We start from the raw sequence: 23228 nt of genomic DNA, 5'->3' as shown, positions 1-23228 counted from the left end.
TAATTGTATCGTTGACACATGATTCCAGAATCTTGCTTGGTATGCTAAGAATAGAGAGGACGATAGTTTCCTCTGACCGTTTCATCGACACGTGATCGTTTGCAATTTGTAGAAATAATTTGTTCCACATCCATAGCGTGTCGTCCGGATCATCAAAAATCATAGCTACATGAAAAGGAACACTTTCGATATCGCGTTTGAAGTCCTTCTCGTTCAGTTTGTTGTAGTCACTCACAGCCGAACTTTTTTTTATAAAGGGCCAGTCATTATTTATTGCCTGTGGCGGGGGGAGGGTGGAGGGGGGGGTGTGAGGATTTTTTGGGGGGTATCATTTGATTTTTAGGATAAGAGTAGGGGCGTCAGTCATAACTGAGAGCCCTGAGGGGGTGCCCGGTAAATATCACACGCCCTTACGGGCTTTGTAGCCTGCTACTTGGCACTCTAGAAAGTAACTTTGCAGTTTCCAAGCACTTGGGACGGTTACAGCAAAAGATACGGATCAAGAGACTGCACCATGGCGGCTTCATTATACTGTTAGTGCATCATAGTTAGAATTATTACCTGCATATGAATGTTAAAAGCACTATACGCGTCGAAAGGTGAGTATGTGTGCGAAGACCTTGGGGGCGGATATCACGAAATTTATCACTAGTTATGAGGGGGAGTCACTTCAATAAAATAACATTTAAAAGGGGATCAGCTAAATGTCATTGTCTTTAGCCGAAAATCCTCCAACCAACCCTCCAACCCCAACCGCGACCGCGACCCCCTTGCGAGCCTGCGAGTCTTGGAGATCAGCAGCACTACCGGAAGGCCCGGCTGCTAAGGCAACATTCACGTGCGTTTGAGTGTTGAGTTTTGCTTAGGTAATTTATGTGAAGATTTATCGTTCTTTATGGGTATGGATAAGCATATTAAACAGAAAAATAAGAAAAATTTAAAGCGAAAACTACTACCCAGGGATTCGGAGATCGATAAAGGTAAGGTTCATTGACACGAAACCCGTGTTCGAGCTCATCGACTGGTACATTCTAATGTTGATTGCAATTGTTCAGACTCGTGTTTCACCGTTTAGAACTGAAATCTCAGCTGTTTTGTGCATAAATTCCCTGTTGCCAAAGCCTTTTTAAGCTGAAATTAATGCTTATTGTATCGTTTACAGCTTCGAAGGCAAAGAAACGTAAGGAGATAAAGAAAAGCCACGGGGTTGTAAATTTAGCAGAAGACGAGAAAGTTCAAGATCACCATGGTACATGTCATGAATATTGTTAGCCTTTTTCGGCTTCAAACGTGTGTTGAGTTCAGATTTATCAAACCAGTAAGCTTAGAACACTTTATAAACATTTTCCCTCACAGATATTTCCTGCATACCGAAAAACTAAATAGTGCTTACAAATACAAATAATACAATAGCTCAAAGAAAGGTTGTTGTTTGTTGTTGTTTGTTACTTACTCTAAATTAAATGTCACATGTAGTAGTTGCTTACTTTGCAAAAGGCGGCCTAGACGTTGAATACAATTAATGCGTGACATCTATTATGCTGTTGGTGATTGCATTATGATTGCAGCCGTTTATAAGAATGTATGAGAATGAATTGAAAATTGCTCTAAATGATTTGCATAGAAAATTACATGTATGTACTAAATAAAAGTAGCTTTCCTCATGTTTGTATTGCATTGTTTTGATGTCTTTGTGTTTCTGGAGGTAGTTTAAAGCCATTTAGTTGAGTTATACTTTGTGATGGTTTAGACCACCATGGCTGAAATCATAACACAATCACCAACAGCACAATGTCACATATTAATCATATTCAATGTCTGGGCCACCTGTGACTTTCCATGAAATTTGTTTTTTCAAATTCTAGGTAATGAACCCCCTGTTTTATCAGATGGTGAACGCTGCTTGGAGCCTGCTGTGGCAAAGCAACAGAAACGTTCATATGAAAGTGTTAGCTTACCAGAAGGTAACTTCTAATCCTTATCGCGAATCTCTTCATTGCAAAGGAAGGTCTAATTTAGCACCCAAATGAGACAATAAAAATAATTTTATCACTCTTGGGTAATCATGTGAAAAAGTTTTGTCTGTCTGTTTTATTGGCTGGGAGAAGTAATCTATCCTGTCAAATTTCCCAAGCAGTTGTATGAACACTTGTAACAACATTTTAATAGGTGTATAGAAATGGAGTGAGACCTCAGAGCAGACCAACTTGTTTAGTAGGTCCATATGAAGGGGTTAGGAGATCTTGAGAGCTGTGCTAAGTTAGTGATGGTGTATTGTATGCAGTGCTTTATCTGACAGTTACGGTTAACCCTTCTACACTTTTTGCTCAGTTTGTCATTTGCCGGCAAACAATGACTTAACTTGCATGCTATTTCATAACAATTTTCCCAGACAGGATGTTATAAGCTGTAATTACTACACAAGTTAGATTTGGTTTCTACATTTTACTGACGAAGCTTATTACAGTGCTTCCAGTGAAAGAGATATCCAGTACTGGATGGTTGCTACCCTACGTGTAGTGTAACATCTGTCAGAGAGTATAAGAATAAGAAAGGCCCCCTTCAATTTTTGAAAGCTGCTAATGTTGTAGCTGTCAATTTGCCAGAGTTCCGGAACTGTGATATATATGATGCAGTTATGCATTATTTTCAATTATGATTATTTATGTTTATTAAGTCTGTTTTGGGCTTGAAATTTTTACATTAGGTTCCTTTCTATTTTCCCTGGTCTGATATTTATAATGTTATTCTCTAGATATAAAACAAATGAAAATTAAAATTTAACTTTAAATTTGAAATCAAAAACAAATTAAAATCACAGCTTAATTAGGGCACTTCTTCCTCTGTAGATGTGGCAGTTCCTGATAGCACAGAGTTTAAATCTCTTGAAGAATTTGTGAGTGAGAAGACTCTTAATGCAATCGCTGACATGGGCTTCACCAATATGATGGAAATTCAACACAAAAGCATAGTGCCGCTTCTTAAGGGAAGGTACGTCTGCACCTTGACAGTCACGCAAATAAATGTCAGGGTGTTTATTTCAAACTTGTCCTTGTGGACCTGTGATTATTTGAACTCTTTGGCAACTTAACTCAGCAGCATCTAACCTTGATATACTATAATAATACATGAGGTGCTTTAATGAGCAACTGTCAGTGATATTATTGGAACTTAAACAGGAAACTGAAGGATTTTGACTTGTATCCATGTACTTACATACTTGAGTTTATGGCACTGAGAACTTGACATTTTGATGAACATTGTGCTCTGTTGGTGAGACAATTCTCTTTGAACAATTACTTTTGTCAAGGAGAAATTTTAGATTTTCAGTATTAACTTTTTAACAGCAATAATTATAATGGTTTTTAACAGCAATTATTATCATTGTCACCTAACAGGGATTTGCTTGGGGCAGCGAGGACAGGTAGTGGAAAAACACTAGCATTCCTTATCCCAGCTGTGGAACTGCTTTACAAACTTAGCTTTAAGCCAAGAAATGGTAAGTGTTTAGATGTCTCATCTAACCTTTAAGTATTTTTTATAATTACCCATACATCTATTTCACAAATAATTCATTTCTTTAGGAGTGAAAAAAAATCTCTCTGAGTTCAAATCTAACTTAAATTGCAGACCTATACTGTTCTAGAAAAAAGATTCCAACAAAGTTATTATATGGCAAGTATTGTATGATGGGTTAATAGTGATGTACAAGGCTGTCATTAAGAGCTACGTATAGCAGATGGTTATATTTATTTGACCAGCAACTACAACTGAAAGTGATTAGCAACTTAGCATTTGAAAAAAAAAACAGTTACTTATTAGAACCTTGACAACCTTACTACATGTATCTCAAACTCATCAGTATCTTGAACTTTCCACAGTCTGAAACTCAAATCATTTTCTCTTGGATAGACTTTTCAGTCACTTAGTATCGACCTGGTGACATCTCAAACTATTTTTCATTTGCCCTAAGAGTTTCAGATAGCGGTGTTAACTGTACCCAATGGACAACACCCACCACACGGGGAAAACCATTGTGAAAAATTTAATTTGTGCTACATGTATGTTGTGTTACCATCTTCTCCAAATCATAGCTTACAACTGCGCTGGATGTCACTGAGCACTTCAAAGGAAATCTTGCAGTACCTTATTGTAGCTTACCAATATTGATTAATATTAAAACCACTATGCCTCAAAAACAGTGTGGCATACATGTAGTCAGCATTACTGAGCACTGAATGTACATTGTATTCTTTTCTGGTTATTAGGAAGTTTTTCTCTGCCCTGCGTATCTTTCTGAGTAAATAAATGGGAGAATTTGTCTGTCTGTTTTGGGGTGACAAGTCCACAGAAATTGCCCAACCCTCCTTTAATGTATTTTATAAAGATTTTGTAGAGGTGGGAACTTACATGTAACTGGTGACTTCTCTGATGTATGTTACCCAATATTGATACCTAGGTACTGGAGTGATTATTATCTCTCCCACAAGAGAGTTATCCCTTCAGACGTATGGTGTGGCAAGAGACTTGCTCAAGTACCATAGTCACACGTTTGGGATTGTAATGGGAGGGGCCAACAGAAAGGGTGAGGCTGAACGTCTGCAGAAAGGAGTCAACTTAGTGATAGCTACGCCTGGACGGCTACTGGATCACCTACAAGTGAGTCTAAAACTTGAGGAATGTAAATGCCTTTATACAATAGGTCAAATTATTCTTGCATTTTGATTGGTTCTTACTTATGATCCACGTGTATTGGAGGACAGGCATATAGATGACATCATTAACATTGTTTTTTGTTTTTTTTTAGTATTAAAAACAGATAGATTCCGTTTTGCTGTGCATCTGTTTAGTAACGGATCACAGAAGATGTCAAAATGTGGTAAGAACATCAGTGACACTCTTGCCTAACCACACATGTGCCACGTTTTGTTCTTATCAAATTTTGACGTCTTCTGTGATCTAACACAGAACAGATGCACAGCAACATGGAAACTATTTGTTCAGTTTAAAGCATGCAGCATAATTGCTTCAGAAAAGTGAGGGAACTTAAATTTGTACTTGGAGGAAGTTAATAGACAGTACTTTAGCTGGATTGTGAACAACATGACTTTGTACAATTTTACATGTTAAAGCATGGACAAGTTAATTTTTTATCTGTTTCTTCCCCAATGTCTGCATGTATTTTGCAGAATACACAAGGGTTTATTTTCAAGAATCTCCAGTGTCTTATCATTGATGAAGCTGACAGAATTCTGGAAATTGGATTTGAAGAGGAAATGAAGCAGATTATCAGACTTCTTCCAGGTAAAGCTTAGAATTGTATTAATATTAGTTCTCACACAAAACAGGGGGCCATGCCAAGCCGAACCACTCAGCCTGACCTTTAATATTACAAAACGTTAAAATAGTACAAGAAAGTGACCAGCGGGAAAAGATGCTTCTATGATTACATGCTGCAAAAAAACTCTAATAACTACTGAAAATGATAACTCATGGCCCAACAAGGGCATCACAAGAACTAGAAGAGTGAACTTAATGACCTTGAGAAGCAAAAACCTATCAAGCTAGAAGGGTGGGTGGGTGGGAGGTCAGGCAATGGCAAATGGCAACAAGAAAACTGGCAAACAATGACAAACCATGTGACCTGACCCCTCACACACTAGCACCCACACTCCCAGATGTGTGGGAGAATAATGTTTTCCGCTTCTTTCATTCCTCAGCCAGCAGAAAGCAACACATATATTGTTATTACTAAATTGTTGCTGTTTATTGATCAGAAAATTTGTGAAATACTGCACACGCTTGATGACTACATGTAGCTTTGTTCTCAAAATGTGTGTGCTTGATAATGTACCGGTACTGTGAGGAGAAATTAGATGCTTGTCACTGTTAGGAGTTAAGCGCTTTAATACTGCAGTTACTCTTTAGTTCGCAGGCAGACGGTTTTGTTTTCAGCCACTCAAACACGGAATGTTGAAGACCTTGCACGTGTTTCCCTCAAGAAATCTCCTCTCTATGTTGGTGTAGATGATCACAGAGAGACTTCAACAGTGGATGGTCTTGAGCAGGTTAATAAGTGTTGAATTCAATTCATTTAGGAATGATTTCCTTCTAAGGTGCGAGAATCGCTTTATACAAGGTGAAATTGATCATAGTTCATATTGGCTCCACATATCTGAAAAGTAATTGTTTTTCAAACTTGTGTTCGAAAATATCTAGTTTGGTTTACAATGTATTTCAGACCAGCCACACTTGATGCAGAAAACAATAAATTATCTTAAGTTCTATTTTTGGCACTCTTAGCTACTGTTTTGTACATACATGTACACCTGTGTAAAAATCACAGTGACTGTTATTATTGTCACAATTAAGGACAAAGATGCACTAAAAATAACATAAGTATCAAAAATTGTTGCAGTGTTATAGAAAACAAGACAACATAACAATTATTAGAAATTTTCATGACTGTATTGTAATACATTACAAATTCCAAAAGAGCAGCAAACTGCAGTACAAGTACACACTTGTGGAAAAAATACTCATGGATGAGTGGGCAGGCATGTACATGTAACGCAATGACATGACAGTAGCCTGTTTTTTTCCAAAGAATTACAGTCTTAACGTCTAATCCACAATCTTCTGTAATCTGTTCTTAATTAAACCAAGTCATATTTTTGACAAACCATATTCTTCACAACACAGGGGTACATTGTGGTTCCTTCTGAGAAGCGTTTTCTTGTGTTGTTCACCTTCCTTAAGAAGAATAGAAACAAGAAAGTCATGGTGTTCTTCTCGTCTTGCAACTCTGTGAAGTATCACTATGAACTGCTCAACTACATCGACCTCCCAGTGGCTCACATACATGTAAGTACATTATCCTTCTGAGTGATTCAAAGGCCCAGCCAAACACACACAGCATCTCTATGCAACATTATTGCAACGTTGTGAAAGATGTTCACCATGTCAGGGCTGTGAGACAAAGAAAAGATCGCAGTCTCCAACGGGATTAGAACCCCACGTCCCAGATGCCAGTGGAGTGCTGCCAGTAACCACTGAGCTACAGAGAGACTCCATAGGCTATTTACTAGGTTCATATGCGGCAGTGCAAGACAATTGTATAGTGTATGTTTCACATGTTTTGCCATCCTGTTGGCCCATCCAACACCTTGGAACACATTGAAGGCAGGAGAACAAACACACAGCAGTTTTGTAGTGCAGTGTGTGTTACATTGAAAAGTTTTTTTTTTGGGGGGGGGGGGGGCGCACTTTTAATGACAATTTGATAACTGTCAAAAAAGGCCGCCATTTAAATCAATGTTAACCAAAAACGCGAATAACAACAGCATTTTGCTCTTACAAGTTACTCGCGCTATACGAATTATTTAGATGCAGCTGCGTGAAGAACAAAGTTGATATCGAACCATGTTAACCAAACAAGCTTAGTCAATAAAGGACTTAATTTATGACTTTCGGGGAAATGTTTCTTGTTGGACGCAGTGGGTAGTCCCTAGCAGGCAAGATAGCACCATCTTGCCCGCTTGATTAGCCAATCACAGTGTAGGAGTTGGTTCATCTTGCCTGCTCACGGAACTACACATATAATAAGGCTTCCTTCAGTTTATGCACATCTTTATGCACGTGTAATGGTGCACTCGCCATGCCCTGTGGTATAATGACCAACATATTTGTTTCTTCTAGGGAAAGCAGAAGCAACAGAAACGTACAACGACTTTTTTTGAGTTTTGCAATGCCAGTTCTGGAACGTTGCTGTGCACTGATGTGGCAGCACGGGGCCTGGATATACCGGAAGTGGATTGGATTGTTCAGTTTGACCCTCCTGATGATCCCAAGGTAAAAGGAACAGATCGTTGATTAAGATCATGGAACATTAGGCGTGTTAGAACTCTTTGTGAACATGACTTGATATCTCACAATCAAGACCAGGAAATGACCATGGTGGCAAAAGAGTGTACACCAACGTACACTGTGAACTTTTGCTTTGTATGAAACATGGTTGAGGATCTCCCTGACAAGGGCTGCTTGACGGGGGGGGGGGGGGGGATGGATGGATTTTTAGCTGATGTAGCTTGGGAGAGACGTACATGTATATGTCTAAGTCTCCGCCTTCCACCGAACTACCCCCCCCCCTCCCGACACACACACACACACACACACGCACAAAAAACAAAAAACAAAAAACAAAAAACAAAAAGAAGGAAGGGGTGGAAGACCTGTTCTAAAAGGCCCCATCCCATTGAATATATGCTAGTCCCATGGGTTCATCCGTAGATTCGCCTTAGACTTAATGTTTTGCTTTTGACTTATAACGTTACAGTGTGTCACCTGAAATTTTCCGCCACAAAATCGCAGAGTCCAAACAATGCCGCGTATAACAACTCACGCGACTTGAAGCATCTCAGATCGATGGCTTCTTTTTCATTGTCTCTGACAGGAGTACATTCACCGTGTAGGAAGAACAGCACGTGGAAGCGATGGTCGTGGCCATGCCTTGCTACTGCTGTTACCAGAGGAGCTTGCATTCTTGAGATATCTAAAGCAGGCGAAGGTCAGTTTAAGAAGTGTAACCGTTTTAAAAGGGGTTTCCAAGATCATTTTTTCAAAGTTGATTGAAATGACTTTCGTGCGCACTGTTTAACGTATGTGCTCTACATGTAGGCGACATATGCACTGACATTCTTCTTTCAAACACTTGCTCTCCAACTCAAAAACAAGCTATAACCAAATTCCATTGTTTAGAAAACTTATTTTACCGAGAGTTAACTATTTCTTACAAATCCCTGGAACTTGAAAGCTTACGCGTTCATTCAGCGCATGCAAACCTTGTGACAAACACCGCGAGTTTGATTTCAATTCTGAGAAAATTTACCTTTTTTCTGCTCTCGGAGCAAAAACAGAAGACGTTTGCGCACAAAACCTGCAGACTCTCATTCATTTATCCAGTAAGAACATTTTCAAACTAACCTTACCCGAAGACCTACCTACTACAACGAATTTTCACTTCACTGTTTAGCTCGAGGACAAAGTTTTTATGTAATTTTATTGTGTTTTTCTTCAAGGTTCCTCTCAACGAATACGACTTTTCAGCATCAAAAATATACAACATCCAGTCACAGGTGAGCTTACTTTACGCAACAGAGCGTATTTGGGTTAACGCGAGAAGAAAATGCGATTCACGGGCCTCTTAACTCTTGCAGTGTTCTCTCAATATCCCACCTGGGTTTCCAGAGTAAGACGAAATTTTTCAAAAAAAAACCCTTTCTTCATGTTGGAACAGTTTTTACTTGAGTGTCAAAAAGTAATTGGTTTTGCATTACTACGCTTTACGATTGGCTTAAAAAACCCGCACCACTCTTTCATCCTATCAGAAGTAAAACCAATCGTGATTGGCTCGCACACGTTTTCCCGCGCTTCGCGTCAGCTCCACGTATTTACTTTGAGTTTTGATTGGTTCATTGGATTGTCGGCGTGTATTGTGATTGGCCAGGGTGATTACTGTGGTTTTCTTTTACGACACTCAATTGAAAACCGCTGCAACTGTATGGGTTCGTTGTATCTTGCAGCTAGAGAAACTCATAGAAAAGAACTATTACCTTCATAAATCAGCTCGGGAAGCGTACAGATCATACCTACAGGCATACGCTTCACATCAACACAAGACCATCTTCAATGTCAACGCTTTGGACCTTCAAAGAGTCGCGCCTGCGTTTGGATTCCTGGTGCCACCACGAGTCAATTTAAGTATCCTTTTGATCAGCGTGCAAAGTCGTCTTACTGAGTTCCTTATGTTTCGTTTGATTCTCTTTGGGTGAATTTAGTGTTGCAGCTAAATGTTTGATTACCTGTCGTTTAGCCCCTAACCGGTTAGCCCCCAACCAGAAGTCCCCGTTCACGCTCAGAGAACGGGAAACAGACTGTGTTTTCGACTTCTGGTTTGGGGCTAAACGGCCAGGGGCTAATCGACTGGGGTCTAAACGACGTACTATTTATACTGACCGAAATTTCTGGAATATTTGTGTAAATGGTAAACAACCTTTGTCTCTTTATACCTTAACGAATTCTCCCAGATGTTCACAGCAGCAAAGGAGAGCGAATTCAAAGACGAGGCGGTGGCGGTGGCTTTGGTGCAGGATATAAAAGCTCGAAATTACAACAGAAAGCCAAGATATTCAGCAAAAAGAAGAAAGGGGATTTCAGACAGTTTAGCAGATGAGGCGGTTTGCAGAAAGTGTAACAAAGTATAACGCTGTGTCGCGTCAAGACGTCAGTTACATCATACTACAGAGCCGGAGACCAGACGATATGTGACCTCATTACAACGTGAACTATCTTTAAAGGCTGTTTCCCGCGAGATCGCTTGCGTTCATTGATTGTCACGTATGCTACACACCCAGTGGGTTCCTGTAATTGACTCGAGATGCCACGAAGGGGAGTGGGGAGGAGAGAGCGGGGGAGGGGGGGGGGGACTTACATATGAAATTAACAAGGTGGTGATGGTAAGAAATTTGGAAAGGAACTGCAGTAAGTTCGTTTGTATCGTTTGGTAGTGTGACTAAAATTCCTTTCTCACCACGGTGGAAGAAATCGCCTCGCGATCGAGTTATTGCTAGATCGTATTGGAAACGATATGAAAAGAACAGAAAACTGTTCGAAAAAAACGGTTTTTTAGGAGTTTTAAAGTTCATTACCCAATAATTTATGAGTACGCTTTTGCTACCTGTAGGTAATAATACAAAATAAATCGTTCAAACGTCCAACAGACGATTTGTTAATTTTGTTTCAAACCCCCAGCCGAGCCCCGCAGAACGAAACATTTTTCCGTGGAACTTGTCTCGTAGTAAAATAAATTGCAAACGAATTGCCACGTGCATCCCACGTGCATTATTCACGTGAAACATCCCCAGGGAAGTGTTGCTTATTTGTGCAACTTGCACCTGCAACTTGCATGCTGGAGTGCATTCATCATTCGGTCAGTGTAAAACGAAGATTGTCGACCGGGGATAAAATGCAGACTGCAGACTGTAGACTTCAACTAAATCGTGTTACCATTTCCACCATTGAGAGCTAACAGTAAACAGGCTAACCGGAGCGTTATTTAGGCTAACTTGAGTGATATTCGGGTTAACCGGAGCGATATTCAAGCTAACCAGAGTGATATTCAGGCTAACCGGAGGGTGGCAGAGGGTTTTTGCGTGACGTGTGATCGCCCTAAAATTAGCATCGTGATGCGTGATTGAGACCACATTAGCCGCGTGACGCGGGACAGGACATAACGTGATGCGTGATTTGCTATTTTACAAACACGTGATGCGTGATTTACCAATTAGATTTCCGTGATAAGTGAACGTTCTTTGAACTGGAAGGATGGCATTCATTCAAAGTAAATAGTAAATAGAGTCGTACAAAAAAGATCATCAAATCGTGGCAGACGTGACACCATTTTCTGGTCTTTTTCGTCGTTTTCTTGACCTCTGATATCTTTGATCTTCGTGGATCTCATGGTACTATAAGTCCAAACAATTGTGATACAAATTATAGGAATAAGTCAATTGAACATGGTTAAACTTTGTACAGGGACTATGAGCTTCAGTGTTATTTTTGTCCATTTTGTCGACCAATCATTTTTGGCAGTGCAGCAGACCAAGAGAATATGACACACCATATCCCGAATCCGGCTTTCGTATAAAAGGTCTGAACGAATTTCGTGCAAAAGGGCTGAAACGACAGCACACGTTAGAGTTTGGTGTCATTTTATACCGCTCGAAAAGACGGCTGTGTAAGCAACGAGAGAACAAGGGAAACGTTTGTGTGCCACTTAATGAAGGTCGTCATAAAGACCTAACTGAATTCAAAAGCCACGTTATATCCTTCATAGACATAAAAACGTTGCTGCACAGAAAAGGTCAGAGAAGGATTTGCAGGTGTAAAGGTTTGACACAAATATTGCTTGTATATTGAAGCATGGCAAGGGTGGCGTAGACGTCTTCTCAATTCGTATACAAGATCTCTGCCAACTTAGCCTGTGAACAGGCTCCCGATTGTGTTTTAGGGGAATAATAAAAATGTTTAACAAAACGAGCGGCTTGTAGTTGTGCACCTTAGATCTGGATGTCATGAGTTTCCTTCTGGGTATGTGAATCCCACACAGATGGTCTATTACTGAAAAATAACAAGAGTTTGTCTTAAATGTGTTCGGGGCAACAATGCAGGTTCCTTCTGATAAATCTGACAGTAAAAGTAAGTAAAGTAAAACTTTGTTTAGCCGCCGGGTTAGCTCAGTTCGTGACAATGCTAGTAACATATTACAAATATTTAACTTGATCGAGGTCCTTAAAGAGTTCCACTCCTAGATATTTATTTTGTTTACGATGTTTATTTTTGGTGCGTTTCTCCTTTGCGCGGGACCTCAGTCCTTCGACTTTTTGCTCTTTGGACTCATTGAAGAACGCAGTCTGATTATTGACTTCATTACGAACCTAGGAAGCGTCCACACTACACCGGAGCGATTTAAAGAAAGCAACAATCAGCGGTCGTTTTACATTTTTGTTTGAGGAAATATCGGCCAGGGAAATCATGTGGTTCTCCTGATCCTATCGTGTTCGAAAAGGTCCACACGAAACCTCAAAACCGGCGTTTTCAAATTCCTCCGTTTTGAAGTCAAGAGCGTTTTCTAAAAGCGTTTTCGTGACGGATTACTCTGGACCGTGGGCCTAACCGTATGCGTTTTTAAATTCCTCCAGCGTAGTGTGGACGGAGTCTGGAGCAAACCACGACGTCAATGAGTACCACCAAACAAAAGTTTTGATGAGCAAAACAAAGGCTGTGCAAGGGTGTCCAGTAAACCTTTGTACTGATTTCATAGTCCTTCCATTACAAATCAGCAACGCAAAATGACTGCGAACAAGAAACGATGAGTCGAACTGCTAATTTTTCGTATTTCCATTTAGAATTAAACGCTGTCATTACATATTTAGCCAGAGCGAGGTTTTAGAGCCCTAGGCATCCTGGACAAATTTAATTTTGGCGTTGTCCCCGGCGTCGCCGTCGTCATTTTCAAGATCCTTATATCTGCAATTCGGATGCTGGAAGGTCGATACACTTGTTTAACGTGGGGGTCTGTCATTTTTTTTTTCTAATAATTTTCATTTACAAAACACAGCTCTACAGTACTTACTTACGTTACTTACAATACGGGTTACTTATGCTGGCAATACAATACTCAATACAGTTCCTTACATTTAGAATTGCAAGCTGTCATTACATATTTAGCCCGAGTGAGGTTCTAGAGCCATATGACATCCTCGACAAATTCAATATTACAAGGAGGTTGTCCTCGACGTCGCCGTCGTCATTGCTAAGATTCCTATATTTGCATCTCGGATGCTGGAAAGTCGATGCACTTGTTCTGAACGTGGGGTCTGTCATCCTAAGTGGCATGTGCTCATGTTTTATCCCAAGACCAATCGAACGCAGATGAGAGTATCTTGTAAAAACCGTAAATAATCACATAAATTGCGGCTCTTTGCCAAGGTTCTTTTTAACTCAGCGATTAAGTTGTCGAGCGTTTCGGTAGGAAGTTTTTCCCTCCTGCTCAAACAATCTCGTTTACGTTACTTCGCCGATGCAATACCTTTTCATCTTTCCCATTACTACACGGCAATCGTTGGCATCTTCTTCTTCAGTATAGCTTAAGGCTTTGAACACTTAAAGGCCATCGTCATCAATAAGATAACGTCCTTGAACATGGCGAGTACTCGGGGCTTTCCCGATCCAAACCAAGTAATTATTACAGTATTTCTCTTTCCATAGCTTCCAGTTCTCGGGGATCTCGCTACTTAATTGACCTCAAACCTAAATGCTGCGGAGACAATGATATCTGGCGGAATAACATCGAAAATTGTGATGCTTAAGGCTGCAAGGCACCGGAAGTTGTTTTCGCTCGTAGGCATTCGTGGACGATAAACGTTGACGACGAATTTGAACTACCTTTTCGCTGCAACGTGTAATATTAGATGACAGAGAGAACCTTAAAAGAACGACATCAATCAAGCCTTAATCCGGCTACTGTAACTCAAGAATGCGTATATTATAGAACTGTATGTATGGTATAAATTACATAGCCGTTACAGAACATAAGCGTGAATATAAAGAATGTTTGGCAAATTAACATATTAGAGTCTTAAATTAAGGTATGTCCGCCATTTTGAATAATCAAATCCAGCCGGTGTCAGAAACTCGTTTGTCCAGTTTGGCTGTGACTTCAGTGCTTTCTCATTGGCTCACAGCGAAGCCTTTTGTTCTTTCGCTTTATAAGTGCGACACCACCCGGATGGTTGGGCGGCCAGTTAACTCCACCGCCATGTACACATCTCTCTTAATCTCTCTTAAAACAATACCTCCCTTCAGAGCCTACATCGTATTTATCCCCTACATACATCTTCATGGTCCACTTCTCATTAATACCTCACATATACCTACACAGCCCACATCTCATTAATCCCCCACATGTACCTACCCAGCCTACATTCCATTAATCCCCCACATATACCTACACAGCCCACATCTCATTAATTCCCCACATATACCTACACAGCCTACATCTCATTAATCCCCCACATATACCTACACAGCCCACATCTCATTAATCCCCCTGCATATACCTACACAGCCTACATCTCATTAATCCCCCACATATACCTATACAGCCTACATCTCATTAATTCCCTACATACACCTACACAGCCTACATCTCATTAATCCCCCGCATATACCTACACAGCCCACATCTCATTAATCCCCTGCATATACCTACACAGCCTACATCTCATTAATCCCCCACATATACCTACACAGCCTACATCTCATTAATTCCCCACATATACCTACACAGCCCACATCTCATTAATCCCCCACATATACCTACACAGCCCACATCTCATTAATTCCCCACATATACCTACACAGCCTACATGTCATTAATCCCCCACGTATACCTACACAGCCCACATCTCATTAATTCCCCACATATACCTATACAGCCTACATGTCATTAATCCCCCACATATACCTACACAGCTTTCATCTTATTAATTCCCAACATATACCTTCACAGCCCACATCTCATGAGTCCCTCACATTTACCTTCACAGAGTGATACTTAGGCTAACCAGAGTGATATTCAGGCTAGCCAAGCTAACTGGAGTGCAGACTTTCACTGCGATTAGCCCGATTAACCGTGTTTCCGGTTAGCACTCGATAATGGAAATAACACGATATACACCAAAACGTCTGTATTCTGCAGTCTGCATTTTACCCCAGTCTGCATTTTACCCTCGGTCTGCGGTTTACACTGACCGATTCACCATTGCTAAGTGTAAAAGGCACTTGAAAGACGCATAGTTTGCTGGCTCACTTCTCGTTACTCGGTGCTCGACCCCGTGGTCCACCATTGACCGAGAAGCTTGAAGACTGGGTGCAAGGTTTGTAGTGACATCTTCAAGGCGCCATGAACGTAGGCGGTGTCCGCATGTCAACGAAAGCACAAGATACGTAACTGCACTATACTATACAGATCCATAAGGATTTGCAACGACCGGGAAAATTTGAGGGGGGTTTGGGGAGAACTCTTCAGTGTGTAGACGCCTTGGCGAGTTCGTAGGTGGCGAGACTCTTCCCACGACGGCAAGTTGACCGTAAATGTTACATCACATCAAACAACAGTTACTTTTTCTACCACCACGAGGCTGCTCTGCGCTTTTGTTTCTTTTTCGGCCTGTTTGTGGAAAAAGTATATCATAAAGAACAGGCTTGCACCAGTCAGTATGCAGCTTCCAGCCACGTAGAACGCGGGCGCATAAGAGCCCGTGGAGTCCGCTATGTAACCTGGAAACAATTTGAAAACCACGATAGTGAGGAAGCGTCTTTTTTTTATTATATTAATATTTATTTTTCGGAGTTCATGTTCACGTGCATTTGGTGTTTGTGTTTTATCCAATAAGAAGGAATTTTTCAAGCTGAGGACACCTTTAAGCCTGGGTTACGAAAAAGGGTGGGTAAACTGATCTGTACGGGTTCGCAAATGATCCCAGGACCGCAAATGATCCCGGGCCGCAAATGATCCCCAAATTGGACCGCAAATGATCCCGGACCGGAAATGATCCCCGATAGGGACCGCAATTGATCCCGAATGGCATGGATGGTGGGATGGTGTGGATGGGGAATTGGCGTACGTGAATACCGATGTTTTTATTAAAGCCATCTCATAATTATAAGGGTTTACAACTTGCTTTTTTTTCATAGTTTCGACTAAATTTTGTTGCTAACTACGATGTTATGAATATCACCACTCAATCATCAAAACACGACTTGGCTTGCATTTCTTTGCAATTCTCAGTAAAATTATGATCAGTGCAACGTACGCTACATATCCTCCTTTGTTAAACATTGATATGTCAGTGTTATAGTTAAATCACATTTTATCAGCCATTAACGCCACTCGTCTAAAGTTTTAAACTAAAATCTAACCATGAAGCAACTATTAAGGAAGACGCTGTCACCTGAGTAGACCCACAAGCCTACAACGCTTCCTCACCCTGTAAAACACCTAGTGTGTAGCACTGGAAATTTGAACAAATTTATTTTGTAATTTTTCCTTGGTCGTATTTTGGCTTTAATTCCTCGGAAATGACTACTTAAGTATTCTAAGAAGCCAAAATTCCAAGCTATAGTTGTGAAGTTCAGCTTCATGACCAAGCAAGGCCAAGGTTTGCGTGGGTCGGTACATTTCGCTGACCCGGCTAGTCCATGGACTACCCCGATGGACCTGGGGACATAAATTTAACGATGCTAGAACCCGAACAAAAGATGTGATTGATCGACAAACACACTACGGAACACTTGCAATTTAACAGATTTAACGATCCCGAACAAAATCAGATCAGAACAGTTGCGATTTAATCCTCAAACGTTTCCTACCTTAACATCTGGACCTTTGTAACAAGATATTGGATTCGAGCGAGTTTTCCTTTTGTTTAATACCTACATGATAAGACACGACATTCACATAACCCCATACACCCATATACCACCATCTTGTATTTCTTCCCCCTGACCAAATGAGTGTAGCTAGTAGGCGCAGTAGTCGCTCACGAGTCGCTCACGGTCGATCACAATATGAAAAGGACGCTAGATGGTAAGTGGAAATTTGGCATATATAATCGCATTCATCTCTGACTTGTGAGCCAATTCTTTACGCCATAACAGGGAACGAGAAAAGCAACTCATTTCCTCTATTTCGGTTGTAATATTTTGTGACAAAGGTCCAGTTGGGGATTAAATCTGTTCCATCGCAAATGTTCCGTAATTGTGTTTGTCGATCGATCACATCTTTTGTTCGGGTTCTAGCTTTGTTAAATTTATGTTTGCCACAGATTTCAGGGTGGTCCATTTAGGGTAGTCCGTGGGTAGTCCATTCAAGTAGTCCACGGACCAGGTCCATCGGGGTAGTCCATGGACTAGGGGTCAGCGAAATGTACCATCCCTGCTTGCGCTTCGTTTTGACAAGTTAGCTGTTCGACGGGGTTGTAAACGAAATCGAAAGGTATGGAAAAATTCTGATTCTTCCGACTCCGATTCCGTCGAGCTTACGACTCCGCTTACGACACCGATTTCGTTCAGGAAAAATCGGTCGGTGCTCCGGTCAGGAAAAATCGGTTCACTCACCTGCAAGTGGTGGTCCAGATGCCATGGATAGAGACATAAAAAAGAGCCACATTCCAAACGCGCGAGCCCGCTGTTCTTCACGAACAGCGTTTAACACCAGTACATTGGCCACGGCCGAATTGGCACCGTCGAAGAAACCAAACGTGATGAAATAGAGCAGCAAACTTGGAAAAGTTGTTGCCAAGGGACAGAACAAGGTTGAAATACCCGTAACACAAAGACAGACGTGGTAGAAATAACGACGGTTGACGAATGTGAAGTCACACAGGCGACCGGCCAAGAGTCTGGCAAATACTGAACACAGACCAAGTACTAGATAAAGCTTCGAGACTAAGTTTAAACTGATGCCTTTCTCCTCACAGTAGCGTCCCTAGAAAAGAAATTCTTATGGTCAGTAAAGGGCAGTTTCTGATTAAAGGTTACAAGTACTTGGCACGGCCACCCCGTTGATACCGTCACCTCGTTACTACGGCCACTTTATTCTGGTCCGAACAAAACTGAGCTCAGTCAGTCATTTTCATAGTTAAAGAACCCTTATAACATAACTAAAGCAAAGCGCGCGCTCTGATTGGTTAATTTAGCGTCTACTATTTGCCCATGGGTGTACGCTGCTGACGTGTGTGCTAATGTTTACAAAGCAAATCTTTTGACAGACATTGTTTCCAAAGTAATGGCCGACGTCCTTCTCCCAGAAATGCGAAACTGTCTTCACAGTTGTGTGAAGATGAAACTTTATCGAGTTACTGGTGTGCAGTCGGTTGTCAGGAATGAATTTTCGCGCGCTTGTTTTCTCTTGTCATGTAAGACTACACGAACATTTTTTTGTGATGTAGCTCAATAAAAGGACTTCTGTTGTTCAATGTCTCAATGTTATGTTATAAAACAAATGGTAAACGCCATAGCGTGTACTATTGAGTTATGGATGCACTTGGGAGGTTTGCTAAGCACTCAAGAAGCTAGAGTCGCACGAGGCGATCGCCTCGTGCGACTCTTACCGCTTCTTTCGTGCTTAGCAACCTCCCGCGTGCATCCATAACTCAATAGTGCACGTTATGGCGTTTACCATCTGTTAATTTTAATACGGCCACCCCGTTAATACGACCAAATTGTTGTGGTCCGTTGGTGATCGGATTAACAGGATTCCACTGTAATCGTCTTTGCTCTAATTTGGGTTGGCTTGGTTGCCTGTACAGGCCAGACATTATCCTAAAACCTATTTCCCTGTTTGTTATTTTTTTCTCAAAAAAGTGCCAAACCAAAACTAATCGTGAATAGGCTACAGGCACAGATGGAGGAGGATTGGTGCAAGTTCTTGTCCGTGTCTGAACTCCTCCTCTACATATATGTTACACTGACTTCTCCCCAGCTAGACCAATGAAGACGTCACTCAACTCAGACCAGTCATGAGATTTGACCCTACCCTGTTAATACGGCCACCTCGTTGATACGGCCAAATTTTCATGGCCCATTGGTGACCATATTAACGGGGCTCCTAGCTAGGGACGAGGTTGGGCTGCATTGTGATTTGCTATAAAATATATCGCTCTTACTGTTTAGCTTTGATGGTGCGCAGTTGAACACTCTAACCACATATAAGAGGTACGAAGAAGTTTCATAAGGAGAAACTCTCCACAGAGAAGTTGTAAAAAAGGCTGTATTTAACAATAACGAAGCCTAAGCCGTTTGTGACTGTGATAAAACACGACGGGCATTTGAGAACACGAGGGAAATGTCCGGAGTGTTTTATCACAGTGCAATACACGACTTAGGCTTCTTCATTATTTTGCTTTATGATACAGATTTTACACGCGCAAAACAATAAAACACGCCTTTTCTATGTTTTATACTCTGATAAAACACGGGTTTTTGACCAATCAGAGCGCGCGCAGGGTCCTGTCTATACTCTAAAAATTGTTATGACACTGTACTAAATGGCTTTAATTGACTTACCAGGTGGACTTGTGGAACGGAGTTCCCTAAGACAACAATAGTGGTAGCAGACACTATTAACAAGTATTCAGCATTTTTTATCAATTTCCTTCTCCTTTCTTTGGCATATATGCTCATATGAACATGTTCTTCGGAAGTGTTCTTCGGGGTGTTCGGATCAAATGTACATCCAAGGACACAAATTAAAGCGACAATACCGGCCATTACAATAAACGCTCCTCTCCAGCCCAGCCCCTCTATGGAGAGTGCCAAAATTGGGCTCATCACAAAGGTACCAGCACCTGGCCCCGAGGCTATCATTCCGGTTGCTAAGGAACGTCGTTTAAGGAAGTACTTTGGTACAATAACAAAGACAGCAGTGTAAGTGCAACATCCTCCAAAAGCAAATAAAATGCTATATGTAAAGTATATGACGTATAAGCTCTGGGCTAGAGAAGTTGACACACGTCCCACGACAGATACCAAGGCTCCCATGATTGAAACAACTCTGGGACCGAACCGATCGCAGAGTTTTCCCGCCAAAGGACCAAAAAAGAATGTTAAGGACATACCGAGAGAGGCAATCCACGCTGAAAACAATCAAGTGAAAAAATGATATAATTACTATATAATGTAATAAATAAATAAATAAATAAATGAACAAAAAATAAATAAATAAACAAATAAATAAATAAGTAAATAAATACAGTCGAACCTCCGGTTGTAACCACCTCTCGTAGGTGGCCTCCTCTTCGCAGCGACCAGTTTTCCAAAATACAAAAAGTTTCCAAGTCAAATCACCACCTATCGTAAGTGACCACCACCACTTTTAGAGCTAAAAGTTTGAAATGTTCCTTTGTTTTTAACCTTCCGTAAGCGACCACTTGACAGATAATTATATATAATAGAGCGAAAATTGGATAATAAGTTGTTGCAACATTATCGCATTCCTGGGTAGTGCAAGAGACGGCCATTTCTCCATGGGAAGTGCCGAATTTTTTCTCGAAATTGACTTCTCGCATGATTGAAACATTTAATCATGTGGCAAGTTGCAGTAACCATATGCTAATGAGGCAAAATGTTGACCCAATACGATCTAAACTCTCATAAGCGACCGGGATTGACTTGTTGGGTGGTGGCTTACGGGAGGTTCGACTGTAGTTAAATAGTTAGCTGTTACTACTATGCCCGTTATTATGCAACAAAAATGTTCCCCACCACCCTCCCTCCTGCGAAAAGAACGTAATTTTCATGATATCACGACAGGCTTAAACAAGTTGTAAACTAATCAAGGGATGTGAACAATCTAATTGAGAAAAACACTCCAACTGGTGAGAGAAACAAATCAGTAACACACGTTACACACTGGGTCCAAAAGAACGTCTGATCACAGGTTAAGCTGGCAAAAGGGTACTATTATCTCTGGGTGATCCTCGATGCTCTACCTCCACCATCGTTCTAGAAATTATGCCGGCACAGTGTATCATCCTATACCGCTGTTTTACTGGGGAAAATTTACCTGTCTGTGCTTTGCCTCTTTTAAATTCATCCAAAAGCGAGGGATATATAACACCAAAGCTGTAGGAACATCCGAGAACGAACGCGTTACACAGACTACCACAAATGACGACCACCCATGCCCAGCCACTGTCGTGTTTTTGAACTCGTCTGGTTATGCAGCAAGCGGAATGTGAAGAACAGGGTATATGATCTTCAACGTCTGCCATTATAAAGTGCCCTGGTTCCTGCAGAGGTTTTCTTTCTTCTTTCTTTTACTGATAGCAATCCAATATTGTATGTCTTGGCTGCTGACCACCTACGTTATACAGTATGCCAGTTCGTTTAGTAAGGAGTCGGTACAGTTACTTAACCCCTACTGAATGAAACCTACAGGTCCTAGAGTTTTTATTGTGGCTACGCGCCCATGCGGCGGCCATGCAGGAAAAACCGTAACACTGGCCCTTTGTTTACCTCAAATAGAACACAAGGATAATTGGAAGCCGTATGCCACTACTAACCCTGACGCTCTATTAAACTTTCCACTCAAGAGAAAACTATCATATGTCGATTAAGAACTGCCAAGCGATCCAGAAGAGCTGTATAGATCGCCAGTCTAACGCTCGGTTTATGCTCGGCTCGGAGAGTGAGACCATGGTTTGCGACACTTAAAATTTTTTGGGGTTGACTGCCGGTCACGATATTTAAGGAATCGAAGGAACCCATCCATTCTCATACTTGTAATATAGAAAAAAAAAAATTTGGATCGCTTGAAACTCCTCAGTCGACATATTGCAAGATAGCTTGTACATGATCGGTTCGCTCGATTCCCTTAACTCCGACTGCCGGTCATTTAGTAATTTGAAAACCGTGACCGGCAGTCGACCTAAAAAAATTTAAGTGTCACAAACCATGGTCTCGATCTCTGAGTAGGTTCGATAACTAGCCGCGTTTTCGGGAAATGAGCCCGCGCTCACGCGGACCCGAGAGAGCGATCTCTGAGCCGAGCGTATTAAAACCAAATGTTTATCAGACTTGCGATCTATACAGCTCTTCTGGATCGCTCGGGTTGGGATGGGTTCCTTTGATTCTTTAAATTTGAGAAAAGTATCGGACTACCGGTCATTTAGTGAGTTGGAAACCGTGACCGGCAGTCGACCTAAAGAAATTCTAAGTGTGACAAACCATGGTCTCGCTCTCCGAGCCGAGCGTAAACCAAGCGTTAGACTTGCGATCTATACCGCTCTTCTGTATCGCTTGGCAGTTCTTAATCGACATACGATAATTTGAATTGGATGGGTTCCTTCGATTCCTTAAAATTTGAGAAAAATATCAGACTGCCGGTCATTTAGCCACAGCTTCTCAGTCAAGCCGAGTATAATATTTACTAACCTCACTCACCGTTAGTGGTTTTTCAAGGTCGGTTCACAGGGAGCATACAACATGGTCAATTAGGATGAGACGAAATAAAGGAATGAAAAGAATAATCGTTTACCTGATATTCTTTGCCTTAATATCGAACACAGCAGCTTATAAAGGAAAGACCGCTATCCACATGTATTGCGAAGCGCTGGCAGTTAACCCGTACCCAGACCATCGCACTTTAATTGCAAATTTTCTTTTGCTTTCACAAATTAAACAGATTGACAAGTTTACATATAAAAATTGAAATTTATCCATTTCCATTAAAATCGCCATTCGGTTGATGGTTCCTGTTATGAATTCCAAGAGTACTGCTCTGTATAAAAGCCAAATGCTATTGTTGGTTTTACCGGCGAGATCTGGAAACGTGTCAACATCAGTGCGCATAGATTCGGTTTGAAGAGTTGCCTGAAAACCACTTTTAAGCGATGGGAACATCCTCATAAAATATTTTTAATTATTATTATTATAGATATGACAGAGTTCAGCTCCGTATGCCGGGATTTCTTTGATTTCTTTAATACATATTTTCTACTTAAAATGTTGCGACAATGGGGATGCGATTAGTGTCGTGGGAAGACATCATATTAGCGAAGAGCAGGATTACTTTACATTAACAGGACATATATGACCCGGTATTG

At 41.1% G+C, this 23228-nt stretch overlaps 2 protein-coding genes across 2 annotated transcripts; one reads left to right on the top strand and one right to left on the bottom strand.

The window, feature by feature from the left end:
• Positions 1-544: 544 nt before the first annotated feature.
• On the top strand, positions 545-10775 carry LOC110046043 (uncharacterized). The gene is made up of 14 exons (XM_020751711.2): positions 545-980; positions 1163-1249; positions 1866-1964; positions 2850-2991; positions 3399-3499; positions 4460-4659; positions 5190-5304; positions 5929-6068; positions 6703-6864; positions 7699-7851; positions 8453-8566; positions 9078-9134; positions 9582-9759; positions 10086-10775. Exons 1-14 carry the CDS (start codon positions 896-898, stop codon positions 10229-10231), a joined length of 1779 nt encoding a protein of 592 aa, XP_020607370.2. The 5' UTR covers positions 545-895; the 3' UTR covers positions 10232-10775.
• Positions 10776-13826: 3051 nt separating this feature from the next.
• LOC149117611 (monocarboxylate transporter 10-like) lies at positions 13827-22974 on the bottom strand. The gene is made up of 5 exons (XM_089283416.1): positions 22661-22974; positions 21188-21484; positions 19690-20258; positions 17740-18109; positions 13827-15900 (listed from the first exon to the last, which is right to left on the bottom strand). The coding sequence occupies exons 2-5, from the start codon at positions 21393-21395 to the stop codon at positions 15728-15730; spliced, it is 1320 nt and encodes a 439-aa protein (XP_089139542.1). The 5' UTR covers positions 21396-21484; positions 22661-22974; the 3' UTR covers positions 13827-15727.
• Between the last annotated feature and the right edge of the window lie 254 nt (positions 22975-23228).

The sequence above is a fragment of the Orbicella faveolata genome, unplaced genomic scaffold, assembly GCF_042242905.1.
Source record: "Orbicella faveolata isolate gen_17 unplaced genomic scaffold, um_ofav_v1 contig_12, whole genome shotgun sequence".
Taxonomy (NCBI): domain Eukaryota; kingdom Metazoa; phylum Cnidaria; class Anthozoa; order Scleractinia; family Merulinidae; genus Orbicella; species Orbicella faveolata.
This window is presented reverse-complemented; position numbering and strand designations above follow the sequence as displayed.

Bases quoted from the DNA above. Each gene is read 5' to 3' on its own strand.
- LOC110046043 (XM_020751711.2), top strand. From the start codon at position 896: ATGGGTATGGATAAGCATATTAAACAGAAAAATAAGAAAAATTTAAAG. The intron at 3,500-4,459 runs GTAAGTGTTTAG...ATTGATACCTAG, and splicing joins TAGCTTTAAGCCAAGAAATG to GTACTGGAGTGATTATTATC. The intron at 8,567-9,077 runs GTCAGTTTAAGA...TTTTTCTTCAAG, and splicing joins GATATCTAAAGCAGGCGAAG to GTTCCTCTCAACGAATACGA.
- LOC149117611 (XM_089283416.1), bottom strand. From the start codon at position 21,395: ATGGCAGACGTTGAAGATCATATACCCTGTTCTTCACATTCCGCTTGC. The intron at 20,259-21,187 runs GTAAATTTTCCC...GATTGTTTTCAG, and splicing joins AAGAGGCAAAGCACAGACAG to CGTGGATTGCCTCTCTCGGT. The intron at 15,901-17,739 runs GTGAGTGAACCG...AATTGTTTCCAG, and splicing joins ATCTGGACCACCACTTGCAG to GTTACATAGCGGACTCCACG.